We start from the raw sequence: 22,316 nt of genomic DNA on the forward strand, positions 1-22,316 counted from the left end.
TGTTGCAAACATAATTGGTTTACAAGAGAAAAGGGGGAAGTGAAAAGTCTTATGAAGATATCAGAGCGAGTTTGACCACGTTCATGTTTTATTATTTGGAAGGGAAGAATTTTAGTATTTATAATAGTATAGACGTCAAATTCTGACTACACCATTTATTTTATTTATAATAAACAAAATGAATGATTAACATTTGGTATTATATAGTATTGATCTAAATTTATATATATGTTAGCCAAATACTTTTTTACATTTTTATTCATATATTAAAAAGTTTTTTTTTTCTTTTAATGGTATCTCTCAAATTAATATACGCAATGACTAATTCGTCGTAGATTTGAGTTTTATTTTATCTTAAAAAAAAGTATAAGTAGATAGTGAGAATATTAAACAATGCGAATAATAAATATATCAGATGTTCAATTTAATAAGTATACAGATGATTATGTTCATTATTTTTAATTAGATGATTATTTCTTTTTATTCGATTTACTCATGTACAATGTGTTCAATTCACTAAGTATGTAGATAGTTATTCTAATATTAAGATTTAAAAGATAATTTGGGAATGAAATATTTTTTATTTTATTGGATCAATTTTAAAATCCATTATTTATATTACTTACAAAAATCATTATCTACCTAATAAAATCCTATCTAAAAATCTATTACTAATCAACGAATTAATATATATATATATATATATATATATATATATATATATATATATATATATATATATGTTAAAATTTAAACTCTTAATAATTTTTTAAAGAATCCGTTTAGGTAATGGATGTCAAATAATGTATGATGACTCTTAGCTTGATTTTTTATTTCTACGAATTACCAATCTGTTTTTCAACTTTTCTATATTCCTTACCTTAAGGATTCATAGCTGATAAAGGGAGGGGATACAAACCACGTGAATCTTTTAGCCTAATCATTAAATAAAAAATATAAAATAGAGTTGTTTATTGGATTATGTTAATTATATCTACAGATAAATGATCATGCTCTGATTGCTCTCTCATTTATTAAAAGAATTTATTATGGTATCTCATTTTTGACGTGGCACGTCTCACTTTGCCAAGTAAATTTCGTCATAATAAATTAAACATTTGACTACTTTTTCTTTATCAACAAATAATATTTTAGTCGTACATTAAAATTAATTATTAAAATAAATTATTAAAAATAAATTAAATTATATATATTTATATATAAATATATAATAATTAATTTTAATGATTAATTTTAGTATATAAATAATATTTTTATTTTTTTAATATATCAAATTTGATTTCTTTTGTATTTCCAATTTGATTACTGTGTTATACAGAAGTCAGAGGTTTGATGGGTTCAATGGATGTTTCTGCTGATTTAGGAATGCAAACGAAATAATGCATCTAGTGGTTGTTAATTATGTGTGTTGCCACTATGGTCCCCCAGCATGTTTATGTGACTGCATCATATTTGGAGAACAACAGTAAAGAACTGTATCTGTTTATGGCAAATAGACAAATAATATTTACTATATATGGTTGGAAATATTTGAAAAAAAAAAGATAATAATAAATAGTGAAATAGAGGGAAGAAAAATAAAAAACACAATTAAATTTGAGTTAAGAAATGCAATATATGAAGCTGTGTTTTTTTACAAGTACCAAACAGTAAAATAAAATTACAGAAATATAGAATTATGTTTGATCGATAAAATATGAGTATAAATATTGTATTATGGGATAATGTGTCTTTCTTAACAAAAAAAAATATAAATATACTAGTAAAAAGCTAAAGTTTTTTTTTATCAATTTTTTATAATTATAATTTTTAAATTTTTTGTATGTAAAAAATAGAATAAATTAAATTTTTTATAATTTATCTTTTATATTTAATTTATCATCGAACAAAATACAAAAATACTAATTTTTTATGTTTTTGCCCTTTATATTATGCTTTTCAGTTTCCTATTTTATTTTATTTTCACAACTAATTAAACGTAGTCTAATAAATCGAAAGGGTTCTATAAAAAAAATAAGTAATCTTAAAAATTTATTAGAATAATGTTCAATACATATAAATTCACTTTCTCGATAAAACTCTTCCAGTTTTGTATTCTATCTTAACAATTGTTATTAATAATTCAATACCTTTAAAAAATAATTTTGTAAACCATCCTTTATTTATGATTTGTGATGTTAATTCATGTGAATATTTAAAGCTAAACAACTAGAAGATGAAGTTTTATGGCCCACAACATGTGGATTGGATGCAAGCCACTCGTCTTTTCATCCCTCAAACTTGGATCTTCCATGAACATACATAGTTTATTATGGACACTGTTTATCATGTGTTGGAGCTGTTGGCTCTGCTGAGAGCAGCAAAGAATTTTTTGAATTTTAATAACAAACACAGGCATGTGGCCACCTATTTTGATTCCATTTCTTATCTATATATCTGTATATTTATTTTAAATTACTATCAGGGACACCTATTGCAATTGGATTAGAAATTTATAATAATTAATATAGATAGAAGCTGCATGGGGTTTTATTTTAATTTTTTAATGTGATTGATACATTTTACGGTAATGAACAAAATTGAAACAAAAGAATAATAAGAGTTTTTTTAATGTTTTCTTTCTTTTGTCTCCATTGCAAGTTTAACAAATGAGAAGTAGAATAACAAAACAATAATATAGGACACAAGAGTTTTCAAGTTTAATAATGTGTGGGTAGCCTGACTAGCCTCACTTACCACAAATAAACTAAAAAGAGATAAGAAATTAAAAACAAAACTTTATTTAAACAAATAAAAGAAAAAAAAAGTTATTTAAGCATTTGAATCAAGACCGCGGATAGCATATCACATCACAATAAAAGGTCAAATAAAGACAATTTTTGAAGAGAAAGTTTTAGGAGAATATTTTTATTAAAATTTAGTCCGTATTTAATCATAAAAAATAGTGTATAATTTTATATTATTAAATATAATTTTATACTATTAAAAATATTAATAATAATTAAGAAATGATTATAAATCACAAAATATGCTGACTTCTTAGCATTACTGATTTTTTAATTATTTAAAACCACAACACATATGAACAATTCAATTGCTTCTTACAATGTAATACAGATTTTGAACCAACTTGCTTAGGTTTCAGTTTGCGTATATTTGATAGTTGCAAGTCAAAATTAAGTTTCACTGTATTTGATAATAAGATTATGCTAAGTTACATTTTCAGCATAATCATATTTTAAATTAAAATAAACCAGCCGTAAACCATTAAGTATAAATATCATGACATACACAACTTGATTATGTCACTAAGCTAAATCAACCAAACTATCAAAATTGTATCCTTTATAGTTTTGCTATTTTAATTTCCAGTTGACATTAATTTTTTTATGGACACAACTACTTTATTCATTAGGATTTTCGGGTAAGATGTATATAATATATACTCCAATATTTATTTCATGTCAATCTGTTTAAGTCTCAATATATATTATATTAAATCATTTCTAATCTCTCCCTATATAGTCTAGTATAAATTGGCTTGATATGTTATGGGAATAAAACTATTCTAATCCTATGATTATTTACACAAAGATTTGAACTTAATAATTTCTTTAAAAAAAAGGAAGAATTGGCAAACCTGATGATGTGCTAAGCGATCATTGGTCACTCATTAATATATAATGTTTTATACAGTATTTGTAGGAGATTAATTTTCATATTTAACAATGTAAAAAGTTTCTTCGGGTTCTAGATATGTTGATTTGTGATTTTGGATACGTAAGTTTAGATTTTGGATGTGCTAAAATTTGACCTTTTTTATTGTGCTAATTTGAACATTTGTTCACGTGTAGTTTTAGTATCTTCAATTTATATCTTTTAATTTTACATTAACGTGAAGTATTTGTACATCGGACTATTTTTTATTGATTAAGAATATATAGGTAGTGGTGTGAAAAAAAAAAGTGAAAAGAATAAATAAATACAGTAGATAAAGAAATAAAAATATCCAAGGATGCAGATCGGATTCATGAATTTGCTTTTCAAATTCATTATCTGATCCTATTTTTTACCCAATTTTTTAGATAATTTTTAATATCTAATTCACAAGATTCTGATAAATGAGAATCGAATTTGCAGATTTAATGAACCAAATTCATTTTGTATACTCCTAATTATAAGTAAAATATCTATTTAGAAAATAATGACACAAATCAATTTTTGGAATATTAATAACTCAAATTAGTTACTAAAACTTGTGTTACCAATTTAGCCTTGAAAACTAAAATAATCTATGACCAACATTAGTACTTCATCGAACTCCTGTGTTGACTTCATCAATCCTATGATGATGTGGAGTGCCAAGTGACACCCTAACACTTTCAAGTTTCAACAAATAAATAACTCGGTAATGAGTTTCTATTCACTCAAATAAGTACTTGAAGAAGTAAGTCCCATGATTTCTTCTACTAAAAACCTACTTCAACTCTCTACCATTAACAACACCTTCATCCTCCTTTTCTTTCTCACTCAATTCTCATAGTTTCCCTTTAACAACACCAACAAAGAATAGAGTCGATACCCAACAATGGTGCTGCAACACCACCAAAGATGGTCTAAAAGGGTATATTGTTTTAGATAGCCACCTTCAAAAACCAATTTGAATCAATATTACTTAGTTTCAAATAGAAAAATACTTTTAATTTAATAATACAACTAATCTATTAATTCATATATGTTTTAAACTTCAAATTTTCGAATAAACTTGTTTTTATTTTTAATATTACTCATTCAGTTCCAAGGAAATAAAGAACACAGCACTCTTTAAATAATGATTTGTTATTAGAGATAATAAAAAATTAGATTAAATTTTTCTAAAATAAAAAAAATAAAAAAATTAAGAATTTAATCTCTCTTGAATCAAGATAGTAATGCTTTCACATGATAAAAATTTAAAATTCAACAATAATTAACACATTATCTTATCATTTTACAATTCTCTTCACTTTAGAGATTTTTTTTTTCAAAAAATTTAGCAAGGTTTTAGACCTTTTTTTATTTTGTACAAAAAAAAAGGTTAATTTGACTAGTATTTTAAATCTAACCTATTGATGTAAATATAATGTCTTAATTATCAATGTGTTATAACTCAAATGATATAATCTTTTCATATTCACCTAAAAGATCGTGGGTTCGAGTCTTTTTATTTTTAATAAAAAAATATAATGTCTCTATTTAAGGATTAGCTATCAAATTGAACATTTTTAAAATTCCATGTAAATGGAAGTAATATTTTTTTATGTTCTATTTTATATACTTGTCTTCTATAATAATGTCCCTTTTTATATTTTTTTCTATTAAAATCATCTTTGACTTCATATTTAGAATTTTTCAGCGAACCATAAAAATTAAAAAAATATTAAATATATAATATTTCAACCCGTAAACTACTAAAAATAGTGTGACAAAAAAAATAATAAACAAAGAACGGTGTTAAAGTAATCGTTCTCAATTTTGGAAAATTTATGAATAAAGTGACAATTTATATATAGTTATTTTCATATAAATTAAAAAAATGATTTAATTAATAAACGAAAAGAATTGCATATTTTAAGCATATGAAGACGTTGAAAATGAAAGGAAATGTAGAGCGAAAGAGGGGCAATTGAGTAATTTGACATGTAGAATAAGCAGTATAAGAGGCGGGGTGGCTCAGTCGAACAACTTTAGCCGCAAAAGACAGTTTACTATAACACACAGAGTGACACACACAAACACTAACAGTCGCCGGAAAATTCCAACTCCGGCCACCCCAACAAGCCCATCATCTCGGAGCAAAAAGCCTCCTTCTTCCGCGGCTACGTTGCCGAGAGTGAAACTGAATAACAGAAAAGAGAGTGAGTTGGGTGGGTGGGAAAGATTGGGAGGAAGCAGTGCATGATGGGATTTTGCATATGCCCGTTAGAGACTCCTGCAAGGTTGCTTTGGACAACCAGCTTCTTCCGCCATAAGCTCATGATCTTTTAATCCCAACCCATAATCATAATATTCACAACCACCTTCTAATTCAAACTACTACTACTACTATTACTACCTTGAATTCTTAGTTACTTGCTACTACTAAGTTGCTAAGATAATAAGCAAACTCTTAAACACACACATCTTCTTTGTGATCTCTATTTGCTTCTCTTGTCTCTGTCTCTCTCTGAGTCATGGAATCTGGTGGGAGGCTTTTCTTTGATCCATCTGCTTGTAGGGGGAACAACAACATGCTCTTCCTTGGCACTACTGCTGATCTCGCTTTTCGAGGTGACTTTGACTTTCATCTCTCTCTTTCTGTTTTTTTGTAGATCAACTGTGTTGTTGGTTTTTGAATTTTGATGCTTATGATGGAAATTGGAAGTGTTCTCAACTTTGAAATGGAAAAAGTTTAAATTTTTGCTTTGGATTTAGGCGGTCAAAGGGCAGATTAACATGAAATTCTGTTTTGGGTTTCGTTAAAAGTAAGCAACTTGATTGTGCATCCAACATGGGTCATGAATTGAAATTTTTCATTATTTTTTCTTTTCTTTGCTATTATGTTACTGTGTTCTTTAGAGTTCAGAACTTTAGCTGGTGTTTGAAACTCATAGTAATGCACAAAAGTGAGTTAATTGTTTAGTTTGCGTGTGATTTTGAATTGAAATCATATCAGGAAGGTCGATCCTGAGCATGGATGAAAGCTCAAAGAGGCGACCTTTCTTCAGCTCACCGGATGATCTGTTTGATGATGATTACTATGAGGAGCAGCTGCCAGAGAAGAAGCGCCGCCTCACTTCCGAACAGGTTCGTTGTTTGATGATTGATTGAACTATGTTTTGGCTGTTTCAGTATGTTGATGCTCTTAGTATAATATGCATCTGATCTTATGTTTCTTTATGATAAGCAGCATATTTTTGTCAACACCATAACCATATATATAGAGTCTTGGTTTGACATTTGCTTTGAGTTTGGTTTTAAAGAGAAATTCGAAACCATTTCCTTCTTATTGCTACTTAAACCACAACGAAAGAATGAGTTGAATTGCTTGTTCCTGTTATCAATTTACTGATTAACAAGATTGATGGGAAGGATTTTCAGCAAAGCTATTTTGACTTATTCCCTTCAGTTTCATTGATTTATATTGCTGTGAAAAAAATTATGATATAAGGCAGTGTCATATCATAGCTTGGAAATATTCCTATTGTGACACCACTCTGTGGTTGATTTTTCAGGTCAATCTGTTGGAGAAAAGCTTCGAGGAAGAGAACAAGCTGGAGCCAGAGAGGAAAACCCAGCTGGCAAAGAAGCTGGGGTTGCAGCCGAGGCAGGTGGCAGTGTGGTTCCAGAACCGCAGGGCTCGGTGGAAGACCAAGCAACTTGAAAGGGATTATGATGTTCTCAAGGCTTCCTATGATTCCCTACTTTCAACATATGATTCCATTGTGAAGGAGAATGAAAAGCTCAAATCTGAGGTAACATCTATCATCTATGTTGTTTAAAATTTCATTTAGACCATGTTTGATTAGTGTTTTAGAATAATTAAAATACAAAAAACCTAAAATAATAATAATAAAAAAGAGACATTTCACATTTCTATTGAGACAGATACTACACAAGGCCTTAATCTAAAAAGAAGATAGATTTTGCTATTGAGATTTGATGGGGATTTATGCAATTGGGGGAATGGGTGAAGTGAACACTATAAAGATAACACCTTGCATAAGGGCAATGGAATTTTGGGTGAATAGAAGAATATAGACTATCTGTCAACAGTGAGGTTCCTGTATAGGATAGAATTTAGTGCATTTCCAATCAGAAGTCCATCATCACAGGGAAGCAAATCGACACTTCCACCAATAAGATGATTGGGAGCTTTCTAGAGAGGGCCCTACACATGAGATTCGACACTTACAATAATCACATACTAGCAAAGAAGTAGCATCTGTTCTGAACCCCACCTCATTTGAAAAAGAAGGCCCTTTCAAAGTAGCTATGGCGAATATACCTTTGTAGCCTTCTCACACTATGCTTAAGACTTCCTTTAGTGAAAAGGACCAATGAATTTTGTAAAAGGATTATGTGAGCCAGCCAGATAAACTAGTTAACAAGTGGACACTAAACTATGATTCTTAACTGACATATTGACTCTCCTACAGGTGGTATCCTTGAATGAAAAGCTTCAATTGCAAGCTAAAGATATGCCAGGGGAGCCGATATCGGACAACAAAGCCGAACCGCTTCCAGTTGAGATAGCTCAAATCATCAGCATGAAGGTTGAGGATCGGCTGAGCACTGGGAGTGTTGGAAGCGCCGTGGTTGATGAGGGTAGTAGTCCACAGCTTGTTGTTGAGAGTGTTGATTCATACTTTCCTGCTGAGAACTATGGCGGCAATAGCGGCAATAGCATGGCCCCAATTGAGAGGGTTCAGTCAGAGGAGGAGGATGGGAGTGATGATGGGAGGAGTATCTTCTCAGATGTTTTTGTTGCTGCTGAAGCTGAGCAACAGAACCAAGAAGAAGGGGAGGTATTGCGTTGGTGGGGTAATATTATGTTGAATAATGCAGCAGTGCTTTTCTAAGTAGTTGCTTAATGGAAAAGTTTTAAAAAGTATTGTATAATTAAAGTAGATGATGATGGATCATGTGGTCGACAAAGAAAAAGTAAACGTTTGGGTTGGGTGGCTTATATATATTACCCTTTGAAGGTGCGTTTATAATAAATAAATAAATAGAGTCCAGGTAATATGGTCAGTGGAGTCTTATGTTGTAATTCCATGCTCAAGTATGTTTTGAAGTGAAAACGTATAGCTAATAAACCATAGTTATATGTATTTCCCGTGTAGTATTAATTGTTTACCATTACATTGCTTCGTATTTGTAGTAATTAAAGAGGCGTTTTACTAGGATGTCATGTCAGATGCTCAAATGAACAAATCCAAGCAAATTCGCATACTGTCCAAGGATACGATTACTTTTGCCTGGTTTTGATTTGAGAAATATGGATAATTATGTCATTAACAATAGTGAGAAAGGATACCACTAAATAACAATTAAATACTGTACTTACATAAATCCTTAGTGGATGCATTAACCAACTGTAAGCATTGGATGATAGGCACTTCATGATTCCATGTAAACTTGCGACAGCAAATCAGCACATCACAGTGCTAGAGAACTTGAATAATTTAGTAGCCCTCATACAGATCCTAACATGTCAGAGATTCATGCTACATAACAGATCTATTTTTGTCCCAAAGCTTAGAGATTCGCATCCATGGAAGACACCCAAACCAGGACAATCTGCGCATGGCAGATAACAGATCCAAATGATTGGCAGAGAAGACGCAGAAGCAGCCACTGCTTCGGACCTGCCAGCTGCACATCTACATGTGCAATGCATCTGAATTATTAGCACAGATTAATGCATACAAAGAGACAAATAAGTTGGATCTCATGGCAACATGCATGAATGAATGGGGTTTCACTTTCATACCATTAAGAATTGAGAGCTCAAACCGACTTAGGGCCAGGGGTGTTGGACACTGACATCTCTACATGATGTGCCCCATAACGATGAAGATAGAACTACAGCAAGTAAAACAAAACAAAAGAACTCGCACTAGGCATGCACAATAAGCAGACGGAAAAATGCATTGATTCCAATAATTACCCTGCATTCTAACACATCTGCAGATGCCCAGGAACAAAATCACGGGCATGCGTGTGCAGGACTTTAGTGAGGGGTGAGAGAAAAATATGAAAGAATGAATATTTGCCTACAACTGCTCAAATTAACATATTCTGACTTCTTTCCCATCCTTTTTTTTGTCAACTTCTCATCTATTCCTTCTTTACAATAATTCCATGTATACATATATGGATCAGACTCTGCTAGAAAAATGAAAAAGGTAAATGCCACTTCTCGCTATGAAGCAACAAATTGGGCCAGCAGCAGCAGCAGCAGAAAACATTTCAAAATTGGACGCGTCCTCAATTACCTCCTGCTGGTGCCCTCACCACAAGCAGGTAGATCTACAAATTCTGCTTGGCCAAAAACCGGCATCTGGGTTAGCAGGTCAGCTTTACCTATATGTACAAGGATACAAGTGACACCAGCAGCTGTGGCTGCCGTTTCAATAACCTGAAGTCAGCCCCATGCCATGAGCTCTCTCATCCAAACTCGATATCAGTGGATGATCAATAACACGGCATATAAAAATGACCAGCTTTCTGCTTTTCTCAGCCAAGAAATACAGTAATGATCAACCATCCGGTTCCTTCCTTTTCCGACTTGACTTCCGGCTTGCTTTCAGTTTATCTGCATCAGCATTGGCCGGTGGCTTCTGTTCTGCCGTCGCAGAAGGTTCCGAGCTGTCACCACTTGAATTGGGCATTTTCTCATATATAATAGCTGAATCAAGAGAATATATCCGAAGGGCAAGGGAAGGCAAAGTAGACGATTTGACAGCAGCAGAGAATGATGACCAATACCACCAGTCATTTCTTAAGTACTCTGTCTTAATCATATCCTCCAGTGAAATTGTCGCCTGAACCATCTGGAAAAATGAAAGGAACATCACTTACAAAACAAATAAGTAGTTTGTCTCTAATATACTTGAACTAGAAATTTAGCACTACGTTTCCTAAGGCTAAAACTGTATCTCTGTAAACTAAGCTGCAAAGCTGAAAATGAGAAATGAGATGTGTTTCGACAATGACTGTTGATATATATATTCTAGAGCCAGAGAAGAAAGACAAACCTGATATATTGTCTCTGCAGATTTAACAAATGCCCGCCATGCCTGCCTTCTGTCTGACTGTGCCTTTGATGGTCTCAAAGCAACCTTTGGGAGAGCAGCATCCATATCCAGTAAACTGATCTTCAGTTGCCTCAAAATATGTGAAGATCTGCCAACTAATGGTCTCAAAGAAGACAATGGGACCACACAGCAGCTATCTACCCCTATATCCGAAGCAGGATTTCGTTCAGAGAGATTTCCATCTCTTTGTTCCAAAGATATTTTATTGGAAATCCCGGCTTTACTAATTTCATTTGAAGCTAAAGACATTCCAGACTTTTTATCACGGCATTTGCCAGCTCCATCAGTGCTTCCCTGAGAAACCTGACATTCTGATTTTAGTGATTCTCCACCACCAGTACGATCATTGTTTTGAGCTGAGAATAGCATGAGTGTAGAATCACTAACAAAGGGAGATATGGAAGGAAGAAAGGATGGAATCCCATTTGAACCAATAAGACCTATTTCTCTGACAACTTCCTTGCATGAATCATTTGTCACAAACTTAGAACATATATCTTCGAAGTTAAATGGGCAAGAGGATTCTTCATTTGAAAATTTAATCAATCTTGAGCTAAGCTTAGAAGAAACATTGGTTGCAGCCGCAGTTCCAGCTGTATCTGCATCACCTCTGAATATTTCCCGAGAGGAATCACATTTTGTGTTCCCTCTTCCTTTAGAAGATAAATTATCATCCCTATTCTTCTCCAAGGCTGGAAGACCTGCATTGCATTTCCCATCAATGTGTTCAACCAGCTCACCATCACTTGAAACAGTTTTGTGGCAAGACATGCAGTGCTTCCTAGATGGCCATATTGGTTCTAGGCATTCACACCTATACAACTTTTCATCATTATTTACTCTGGCATTTTTACTTCGCTTCTTCAACACTTCAGTGCCATCCCACTCAAAGAATGGACCATAATTCTTTTCCAGCAAAGATGTCGCCTTTGTAACCAGAGAATTGGATGCTGTTTTCTCCTTATTTCTTAGTATAGGAAAATTTCCTTGTTCCTCAGCCTGACCTTCATTCGGTGAATTATGAAACTCTTGAGCTCTTGATTTTGGCCACATCATAATAGAATCTTTCAGTTCTTTTTCTTTAGGGTCATTGTCCTTCAGCCAACTTAAAAGCTCTTCTATTTCTGCATCAGTTTCATAAGCAACCCATGAAGAACTAATGCCTGAACCATCACTTGGTGGAGACATTAAACCAGAGGAGTCCTTCTGCAACCCTATGATCTTATAGTTATCCTTGTCGGATAATACATTATGCTGCAGGGAAGAAAACTTGTCAACAGAATCTCTGCCAACTGCCATTTGTCTTCCATACAGAACTGCAGCACTTGCATCAACGACTAAACGACCTCTGCCTACAGCTGACGCATAATACAGGCGACCAATGGAGTCAATTCCCAAAAATTCCCGACGAATGGAAAGTTTCAGAAGCTTTGATCCGACATCAGCTATGGAGTCTTCTAATCGTGAAATATCACTCTTGATGGCATTGATCTCAAGGCGATACGGTTCTGACTCATCAACAGTAGATATGTCATTCACGTCACATTTCTGGTGATTACCCTGGATATGAGCTGCTCCACTAGTACCATTTTGTTCATGAGGCATATGACTTGGTGATGGAAAAGATTTTGTGGATTTATCCATACACTGGGATGCCACAGCCGCAGAGACATTCCTAAGTTGTCCTTCTACATCTATGGAGTTCAAGTGTTTGTTTTCGGAATCTGAATTTATCACAGATACACTTTTATCAACACCATTGAGCCTATGCTTCTCGTTAGTAACCTCTTCTGACTGCAAACTATCAACAGATACCCCAAAATTATTAGGATTGTCAATTACATTATGTGGCTGCACCAGACATTTACCCGTACTTGAGAGTGCAGCTGTGACCCCTTCCTTGAAACCAACTTCTCCAGTGGTATTTGGCATGCATGTAACAACTTTTGCAGCCTTTGAGGATAAGATATCTTCTTTAGTTTTCAGGTTTTTCCATTCTGTGGAGAGAGAACGCAATTTCTGATGTAACTCAGCAGATAAATCTGCACATTGCTCGAGGTGCTGCCGTATCAGGGAAGAGTTAAGCAACTCATCGCACAAAAACTTAAGAAGGGAAGTTCTCTGCAAACATTAAAATATAAGTTAAGGGAAACAATAGCATAGTCATAGAAATATGCCATCACAAAACAGCTTGCAAAGAACATCAGTTTAAACCAAGAAATAACAGTAGTCAACTTTAACAAGCATAAAACGTAATATTTCAAAATCAGAATGCATCTTTAAAAGGCAGAAATCATTTTCTGATACAAGAGAATGAGCTCTATCAAGGAAATCAAGCAAGAAATGTAAATCAGCAATCACAAGAATCAAGGCAGCATATCATCAATGCAAAAAGAATCAAATTAATATCATTCCTTTGATAAATGGGCAATGGCAGCATATACCACAACTCTTCAATAACTATGAAAGAAATCCTTTTCACCGCAAAGGATGACATATCAAATATCAAGTAATATAATCCAGGAAAAAAATTAAAAATAAAAGAAAAGTAGAAACATGAAACAAAAGGCAAAATAAATGTACAAATCAACAAACCTCGCCCACACTGTACTCCCAGTATTCTTTTTCTTCCATTACAGCAGATAAATGAGTTAGCACATCCAAGTAAAGAGAATGAACTTCTCCCTGGAACTTCTTACTTTGACGCTTGCCAATAATCTGCGCATGATTTGTAACATCTTGAGTGGCATGCTTACCATTGACACAAGAAGGGCAGTACCAGTTTCCTTCAGGGATCCTTGCAAGTGGAGGATTCAGACAATATGTATGATACTCAGCATCACAAGTATCACATAGTAAGACACTATCATCATCCCTATCAATCCCACATACTTTACAGACTCCCTCATCCCAAGGAGCTTTAGGAATCTCACTTGTTGATGCAATAAAATCTTCAACTTCTTTTCTCATTTCTGCATTCAAGCATCCCACCTTCGAATACTCCACAAATTTTTCAAAATAGGTGACAACCTGTACCCAGAAATGATTCAAATGCTTTAGTAGAGAAAGCACAATTACATATATATTAATGTATCCACATACACAAAGGCTACCAACCTCCTCATCATACAATGATTTGAAATTCTGGGATAATTTTTCAGCCAGTTCAACTAAATCAGGTTGATCCCCAAAAGCAACACGAACATTGTTCCAAAGCTGCACAGCAAATCCAGAACTTACAGTTTAATGCCCACAAAAAAACAGCCTTCTCTCATTAAGTGAGGTCGGCTACGTCAATCACAAGGTCATACTATCTATTCTAATGTAATTCATAATCACTTCAGAATCATTAATTCTTAAATCTTCTAATGTAATTCATAATCACTTCAGAATCATTAATTCTTAAATCCTTTTTAATAGTTTCACCTATTGATCTACTCTCCTTACTAAGGTCTCCAGTATGGAGAGTACATCCAGATTTCTATAGCTAGAAGCACAGGAAAACCTGAGAAAACCATAGGTAAAAATGTATGTAAGAAAGTTGTCAACATCTTGAGTGACTTGAGAATCTTTTAGACAGCACATGAAGATAATAGTTGGAAGATTTGAGGAAATATATGATGATCCCTGATGAGCCATGGAATCAAACAGTGAAAAAGTTCCCAAAAATAGGTAGAACAAGAATAATTTGCAGGGCATGCTATTTAATAGTATTCAGATTAACAAAAATGCATGTCAGTGAAGTGTGAAAATGCAGATGCCAAACCATTTTAAGAAGAAAAATCTTACTCAATCTGCTATCAACAGAATCTTTTCATTTGTATTATGAGCTGCAAATTATCACTTCCCCTAAAAATCCTATGTCATATAATGGCCAGAGTTTTGGTGTACTAAGGACATTAAATGCTTCTGTAATATTATATTATAATAAGAAACAGGGAGGAAATAGTATGACAAATAACAAAACTAAAATACATATCAAAGAACATTGGAAAGCCTATGAGAATGAAAGACATTCGGAAGACAGTTGGTTAAAGCAATCTAGGTTTGACACAACACAGACCTCATGAACATCCTCAAGAAAAGCTTCATGAGATCCCCCATAGGCTCCAGCAGCCAACCTTAGGTCGATAGTGCGGAAGTCAAGAGGACGGGCCACCATAGCTGGAGATCCAAGAAGCCCCTCATCATCATTATCAGAAGAATTGATTAACTTTCTACCCAGCAAATTGCAGAAAACCTTTGAATCATCAGCAGCCGCAGCACGGCGTAATACAATGCGGCATTGTTTCATGATAATGTCAGAAATCGACAAAACAATCTTTTTCTTCCTTCCTTTATTAGGGTTCTGCTGCACTCCTCCACGAAACAGATCACTTAACAGTTGAAGAACTGCTTTCTGTTTTTGAACAGTAAGAATACTCAATTCAGGATTAAGCTCCATAAATCACACCGAAATAAAAACAAAATGAAAATAACAGAGCTATCAGTGTCATCTATAAAGATTAGAGAACAAGAAGCCATTTATTTTTGCCATATACAGCCATATAAGAAATGTGAGAATACGGTTGCTCTAAGCAGAATTTCAGAGAACATAATTTTCAAAAACATGTATTGTATATTGGCATAGGTGACAATAAAAGAGTCAAGGTACATAACATCGTTTTTCATGTACATCTGGAATAAAAGCTACAGAAATGATAAATGATCATATCCGAAGTTGCCACCTGCAGTGGAAAAAGCCAAATGTATATACTACTCTCTACCTTGTTGCCACTATGGACACTATAGGTGGATTTGTTTGATATGTTCAAATAACATCTCTCTAAAAAACATAAACTTTAGATGGATTGGATATTGCTATAGATATCAATGAACTGAATGTTAGAACATTGAATACAGGAAAATCTGTGGTCCAACCATCGCACGAGTGCTACTAGTAGTTGACAGTTTTCTGGACCATTGGAATATTGGATTCAATTTAAAAAATTTTGGGAAGATATCTGATCCATAGTGGAAAGGAAAACACAAAAGAAGGGAAGAAAAAAAAAAAGACATTGCAAAGCTACCAGTTATATTGTGAAACAAAACAAGTGGTTGTACCATGAGTATTGCCATTTCCACTGTGTCAAGAAATTAAATATAGCAAAGGATAAAACAGAATAATACCTTCGTTGGTCCAGATGCATTGCCCTTGTATACTTCCTTGCTAATGGAACGCTCAAGTATTTCTCTCGCCCACTCCGGAGGATTCATTTCCAGAGCATCATAGACGCACTTTCTGATTCGGGTTCCGACATTTGTTGGCAACTTTCTGACAGGTTCTAGCTTCTGTGCCCATTCGGGAAGAATACCATCACTCCCCAATTTTTTTTCAGAAGGATCATTTGCATCGGACTCATCATCTTCCATGGTTAGCACATCATTCTCTTTGCTCAAAGAACCAAATATTTTCTTTGTAGCCTCAGCAAGCAACTGCAACCCCCCAAAACAAAAACAAATAAACAAAAAAAAACTTTTAAGAACTCCTTTCAGTTTGACTATGTATTTTAAAACCAGAAACATTTGATCTTCTATTTGATAAAGGCTAACCATATTGTAGACAGGTTTAACACTTTAACTAGCAGCAAATCTTGCATGACAAAAAGACCATAATCCTAAAAGTAACTCAGCTCTGAGATGGAAAGAGCTCTCAAGCCACAATAAAGCTAAAACAAAGGAATAAAGCTATCAAAATGACCATCCTAAATGCTTCCAGATCAACAATGCAATATGCATTTTCTAGCTTAGTTTAACTGCAAACTAAAAAGGCCTCTCCATGGCCCCTAAAATAAATAATCTTTGACTTCCTTTTGTGTTCTAAGCCATGTCCTTCTGCCAACACCAAAATAAATGAAAGTACTTGTGTACAGTGTACACAACTCAGAAGTGACAAGATAAATCCATATAGAAACCCCCCATAAAGAAAATGAATATCTTATCACAAAAGCCAAAATGAAATGCAAATCATCAAGCATTGCCTAAGACACAAGCCATGCTCACCAGTGCATCTGCTTCCATCCCAGCCACACCAGAAAGGGAACCACAAAGCAAGCCACCATCACCTCGTAAACAACGAAACACTTTACCACTTTCACGAGCAGTAATTTCTGCTGAGTCAAGGTTCCCATCCATTGATAAGACAGCCAAGATATATCGACGAGCTAATTCTGGCCATGTTAATTCATTAATAGGAAGCATATTGAGCTTTGTACGTTTGGCAGGAATAGCACTGTCTATATCTTTCCTTCTTCCACGTCTTGTTTTAGGCTCTCCAGGTTCGAAATTTGGATCCACCAGGGCAGCCACCTTTGATTGCAGTTCACCAACTAGCACTCTTAGCAATGAATTATGGGCCTTTGTCAAGGCTACACCAAAGCATCGAGTGTAAGTTAAAGATGCAAGCTTAACTTGGGCTGCCTCTTTCATTGCTTCTGTTTCCATTTGAATAAAGGCATGAGAACTTTCTTTGTATCTTGATGGGCCAGCGTCACAACTTGGGGACAGAGTTGGTCTACAATCATCATCAGTGCCTTGCGAACTCAAAACCTGACCGGCATCAATGTCCCTCTCAGATTTCTCATTCAAATCCAATTCATCAAACCATGGGTTGATAAGTTCCTTCTCTAGCTCATCTAGCAACAACGGCTCTTTCAAGTCCAGAATTTCATCAAATCGGTCTAAAAGCTCCCAAACCTGAAAGTCAAAAGAAAAAAGTTGAGCCCGTGTCAAAACATGTATCTTATAGACAAATAATAAAAATGGTAGTAAAATAAAGATATATTCAGTTGCACTATGAATACCTGAAGAATGTCACCAATAAGTTCACTAGGAACTCTAGAACATAACGACTTCCCAGGAGGTGGATAACGATCTTCCCTGACACTTCTTTCAGTCAGTCCCACTTTTCTGGGCTTCTTGTACGAACCTTGAACTGCTTCATTTTCATCCTGATATTGTGATCCACCTCTCCATTCAACCACTAGGAAACCATTCTCAACTGTTGGCAATGATGAGCTATTACTCCGACTGCTTAGAAGTTCATACTTCAGAGACTCTTTAACACCCGGAAGCTGTTCCAATACTTCTTGCACAAATTCTACATCTAATCCAAATCTATCTTGCTCCAGCCATTTTCCTAAAACCTCAGAGAAACCTTTTAGATCATTGTCTGCATAAGTTACATCCGGAACGCTAACTGAACATAGTGAACCACAAAATTTATCCAACAAAGAAAAGTGTGCATCACTTTTTTTACTAGTTGTGTCCCATTTGTGTAAGCACGGTTCATCTTCAATATGTTTACAATAGAACTTAAGGCTTCCTTTCTGCTTGCAGATATCATTGCAAGCATTTACTACCTTCTGAGAAATAACTCTCCAAGCCGCAGATGATGACCTCTCTTCCACCAAAATTTCACCAATTCCATCAATCAATCCTGAGTCTTGGGATATTGAATCTCCAGCACATGTTTCATTTGAGAAACTTGCAATACAATTAATGACATCATTTTCCGTTGGCACACAAGGATCTGAAAGAATCATCTGGATACTTTCATGAACATCGTAATCCATGCTATCATCAGTCTTTCTCTCACCATTATTTTTATTCAAAAATTGACAGAGATTTGACATTGATAGGACAGTTGACCCAACTGGAACAGGAAACTCAGAACAAGAGCACCTTTTTATCCTAAATATAGGTCCAGAATCACCACCCTCTAAAACTTCACATGTAAAAAGCGAACCAGTAATCTTATCATGCCAACAAGATTTATAACCTATGGGACAGATAAGGTGAACATCATAATATGTAGGTCTATCATCAACTTTTCCCAAAGAAAGAACAAAAAAATCGCCGAACCGTAGAGGAAGTCTATCCTGAAATATAAAACACCATATAGTCAGGCTTGAAAACTTACTTTCAACTTCACTATAACAATTCCCAAAATTATGTACTAGCATGGGGAAATATAAGAAACCAGATCTACTAAGAAATAAGAGGAGATTACTTACGGCAGATTGCAGACAACCTGAATGACAATCCTCTTTTCTTGCAATTTCTGAGGCTTTGTGGACATGCCCATGATCACCAGTACATTCCACAGTTAAAGCATCAGATGGAGAATCCCTACAGTAACTATTGATCAAGGTTCCTAATTTTTCTGCAAAACCATTGGATAGATTCTTTGTTGACTTTCTTTTTCTGGATAGATGAGTTCCACCTGATGAAGCAAGAGACCTATCATTTCTAACTTCGGATTCCATAGAGTTGTAGCCAGATGTTAGCCCCAAATAACAAGCTACTTCATACACAGAATCAAAAATTTTCCCATCAGGAGCACAGTAAACTGCATACAGTTCAGAACTGTTCATGGATTGCCTAAATTCCACTCGCCAACCTTCCTCTAGCACACCACGCCTTTCAGATATGAAGTCTCTAAGAGCCTGCAAAAATATCTCATTTGGACTCCGAGATGGGATTCTAATAGCTATATTACTATTACAATTACTATGAATTCCAATAGGAAAATCTGTATATACCTCCTCAAAGCATCTAGTCATTGATTGGGTATGATTCAGTATATCCTCAAAACCCACTCTAACAGCATGTGTTACAACTCCCGATGCCTTTTGGAAGCCAAAAGTGTTCCCATTGTAGTAGTTTGAACATGTCACTGGGGCACCAAATGGATTGGCACCAAAAGAATTATCACCCAGAGTGTGCTTTCTAAAATCAAAAATAAATGTAAACAGTAACCAATTGCAACTGGGATTCCGGAAAATTCATTTTGCTAAATTAAAATACACAAATTCAATAAGTAAGAAGGTTCAGCAATAAAAAGAGATGTACCATACAAATTCAACACCTACCAACCAAGTTTGAACAAAAGCTTTCAGTGTTCAAACTTCAAATAAACATTATGACATTAACATGTCAATTGATGAATCTCAAAACTCAAATAATATGCTGCTTAGGCTAAATTTTAATTCATCAGAATATGCTGAAATTAATTGAGATTTGACATTTATAATCTACTATTCGGAAACCAGAAACTTGAAGAACAGTGATACATAGCTCATATTTAATGCCTACCTTACGCAATTTTAACAGGCGAATGCGCTAAGCGTGCTCATAATCAAAAAATCTTTTGTTAGTTTGACAAAGAAAGACGGATTGGATATGCTGATGCTGTGATGCATGCATCATCAAGTGCCAGGGAATTACATGAAATTCCATGCATAATGATTATGGTTCACATGGATAGATTCCTACAGAGCTTAAATCTCTTTTCATTAACACATGAACAAAAATACTTTGTAAAACTCATTGTACCGACAAACAATACACCAAAGAGTGGAGAAGAGAAACATAAGAGCATTTCATTTGTGCATTTCCTAACCTAATTTACAATAAAATGATACTAGTAATAATAGCAAGCTTCAAATCTTGTTTTTCTAATATCATGTCCTTATACTAAGGTTGCAAAAAATGCCACCAAATGATTCTTGGTAAACAAATGCTGAAAAAGCTATGGCAGCAATATAATTGTAACAGGAATCATATTAGCAAACTGTGTCCCAGTTTCAACACTATATGCATTTAAAATCTAAGTTCAATTATCCGGTGAGCCACCTAACTCCCCCCCCCCCCCAAAAAAACGGAAAAAAAACAGTTGCCAATAAAAAACTAAGGTATCCTATACGCATACAACGAACTTACTAAATTTGAAGATCAAAACGACTTTCCTCAGTGCAACAACGCGCCATTAAAGCACCTAACTACATTAGCTCTAACACCCTAAAATTTCTTAATCTCAGAATAAACGATAAACTATCCTACTTGTTTCCAAGCGTACTGAAATTAAGTAAAAGGATTAAAACTTGCCGCATAAACTGCATTGGAAGAACAACGCCTAACTAAAACTAGGGTTATAACAGCTCACGCATATATAACAAGAAAAAAGCTAGAGTTTTTTTTTTTAACACATACCTCGAATCCTGTAACTCCTCGCCAGCACCTTCTCCGTCAGCATCACTGGGCGGCGAGGCATTGATATCCAGGAGCTGCTTGGACTTGACGCCGAGCGGCCACCTCTTGCTCCTCACTCCGCCGACGACACACTCGCTGCAGAGCCACTCATCAAGGATCGCCGCCTGGCGGGTCCCGCGAAACCCAGCACATGCGATGTGGAACACGCGCTCACAGCCGTCGCAGACGACAACACCGGCGGCACCAGGCGGCTTAGAGCATGTGGCACAGGGAGCAGAGCCGCGGGGTAGCGAGGCGGGAGCTCCTGGTAGCGGCGCGGGGTTCTCGTGATAGGCGCGGACGATGTCGACGGCGGAGTCCGGTGGCGGCGGTAGGGTTTCGGCGTGGTTGGAAGAAGGTGAAGCTGCGGCGTAAGGGATCTCGTTGAGGTCGATTTCAAGGCCGGAGGAGCGGGAGTCTTGAGGCTGCGGGGCGGTGGTGCGGTCGCCGGCGGAACCGGAATCTGTGAGTTCCATGATCATCGGAGAGCGGGTAGCAGTGAGTCAGAAGGCGGCGAGTTAGGGTTTTTCAGTTGTACCATTGTGCGATTCGACAGGTTGAAAAGATTGTGAAGCGAAGCTAAGCGAGTTCGCGGATCGAAGAGGAACTGAAAGAGATTGAAGAGAGAGAGAAAGAGAGAGAGAGAGAGAGAGAGAGAGAGAGAATGAGGAAAAGAGAAAGACAGGGATGGGACCGTATCCGTATCAGAGCGTAAACTCGTAAATCTCTTTCTCTGTTTCCTTCTTCTCTTTTGCTTTTTTTTTTCTTTTTTTAATTTTTTCCTTCTTTTTAAATTTTAGCAACTCTTTTTCCTTATTTCTTTTGTTTTGTTTGTTGAAGTGCCAAGTCGCGAAGTGAAGTGAGCAAATATTAGTTAGTAGTACTCGAACTCAGTAGTCAGTAGGAGGGATGGCAATTGGTTGCGCGCCGATTAGTATATTATATTTATATTTAATATTTTTATTATTTATTTTACCAGCTGATTCAAGTTTCTGTCCTTATCAATTATTTTAAAAAAATTTATCTAAATAATTCTAAGTTTGGCATTAATAACAATAAAATTAATTTAATCTCAATTTATAATTAATTCATCGAAATTATAGAATATGTCTATTTATTAGATGTGTCATATTTATATAGATTATTAGATTTTATTAGATAAAAAATAAAGACTAATATAAAAAAATATTGAGTAATTCTAATAAATACAGAATATTTTAATATATAAATAAATATTTTAAATGATAATACTTTAATACAGAATAATTTAAATAACAACATAAATTTTATTCGTAAATAATTAAATATAAAATATATAAATATAAAAAATATGAGTATTTTTTATTTACTAAAATTAATCATTATGCAAGAAATTTTTATAAT

The 22,316-nt window shown here is 34.7% G+C and overlaps 2 protein-coding genes across 3 annotated transcripts; one reads left to right on the forward strand and one right to left on the reverse strand.

Annotated features, from left to right (window-relative positions):
• Positions 1-5,761: 5,761 nt before the first annotated feature.
• On the forward strand, positions 5,762-8,873 carry LOC130980091 (homeobox-leucine zipper protein HAT5). The gene is made up of 4 exons (XM_057903724.1): positions 5,762-6,330; positions 6,716-6,846; positions 7,275-7,514; positions 8,199-8,873. The coding sequence occupies exons 1-4, from the start codon at positions 6,234-6,236 to the stop codon at positions 8,619-8,621; spliced, it is 891 nt and encodes a 296-aa protein (XP_057759707.1). The 5' UTR covers positions 5,762-6,233; the 3' UTR covers positions 8,622-8,873.
• An 85-nt stretch (positions 8,874-8,958) lies between these two features.
• On the reverse strand, positions 8,959-21,620 carry LOC130980090 (methyl-CpG-binding domain-containing protein 9). 2 transcript variants are annotated; one of them, XR_009086878.1, is made up of 12 exons: positions 20,895-21,620; positions 19,445-19,631; positions 18,917-19,348; positions 17,705-18,781; positions 16,905-17,597; positions 16,032-16,337; positions 14,926-15,261; positions 13,980-14,078; positions 13,458-13,892; positions 10,803-12,983; positions 9,536-10,598; positions 8,959-9,425 (listed from the first exon to the last, which is right to left on the reverse strand). XR_009086878.1 is itself a non-coding variant. In XM_057903722.1 (11 exons), exons 1-11 carry the CDS (start codon positions 21,413-21,415, stop codon positions 10,305-10,307), a joined length of 6,561 nt encoding a protein of 2,186 aa, XP_057759705.1. In that variant the 5' UTR covers positions 21,416-21,620; the 3' UTR covers positions 8,959-10,304. The 2 variants fall into 2 exon arrangements, 1 of the variants encoding a protein (XP_057759705.1); XM_057903722.1 differs by having other exon boundaries at positions 8,959-10,598.
• Between the last annotated feature and the right edge of the window lie 696 nt (positions 21,621-22,316).

Source organism: Arachis stenosperma, chromosome 5 (assembly GCF_014773155.1).
Source record: "Arachis stenosperma cultivar V10309 chromosome 5, arast.V10309.gnm1.PFL2, whole genome shotgun sequence".
Taxonomy (NCBI): Eukaryota; Viridiplantae; Streptophyta; class Magnoliopsida; order Fabales; family Fabaceae; genus Arachis; species Arachis stenosperma.

What these genes read in the sequence shown, in the direction of transcription:
- LOC130980090 (XM_057903722.1), bottom strand. Translation starts at nt 21,415, where the DNA reads ATGATCATGGAACTCACAGATTCCGGTTCCGCCGGCGACCGCACCACC. An exon ending in GGATGGAAGCAGATGCACTG is followed by an intron (nt 16,338 to 16,904) that starts GTGAGCATGGCT and finishes GGGGGGTTGCAG; the next exon opens with TTGCTTGCTGAGGCTACAAA. An exon ending in CTGCAGAGACAATATATCAG is followed by an intron (nt 10,599 to 10,802) that starts GTTTGTCTTTCT and finishes TCATTTTTCCAG; the next exon opens with ATGGTTCAGGCGACAATTTC.
- LOC130980091 (XM_057903724.1), top strand. Translation starts at nt 6,234, where the DNA reads ATGGAATCTGGTGGGAGGCTTTTCTTTGATCCATCTGCTTGTAGGGGG. An exon ending in TGCTGATCTCGCTTTTCGAG is followed by an intron (nt 6,331 to 6,715) that starts GTGACTTTGACT and finishes AAATCATATCAG; the next exon opens with GAAGGTCGATCCTGAGCATG. An exon ending in ATGAAAAGCTCAAATCTGAG is followed by an intron (nt 7,515 to 8,198) that starts GTAACATCTATC and finishes ACTCTCCTACAG; the next exon opens with GTGGTATCCTTGAATGAAAA.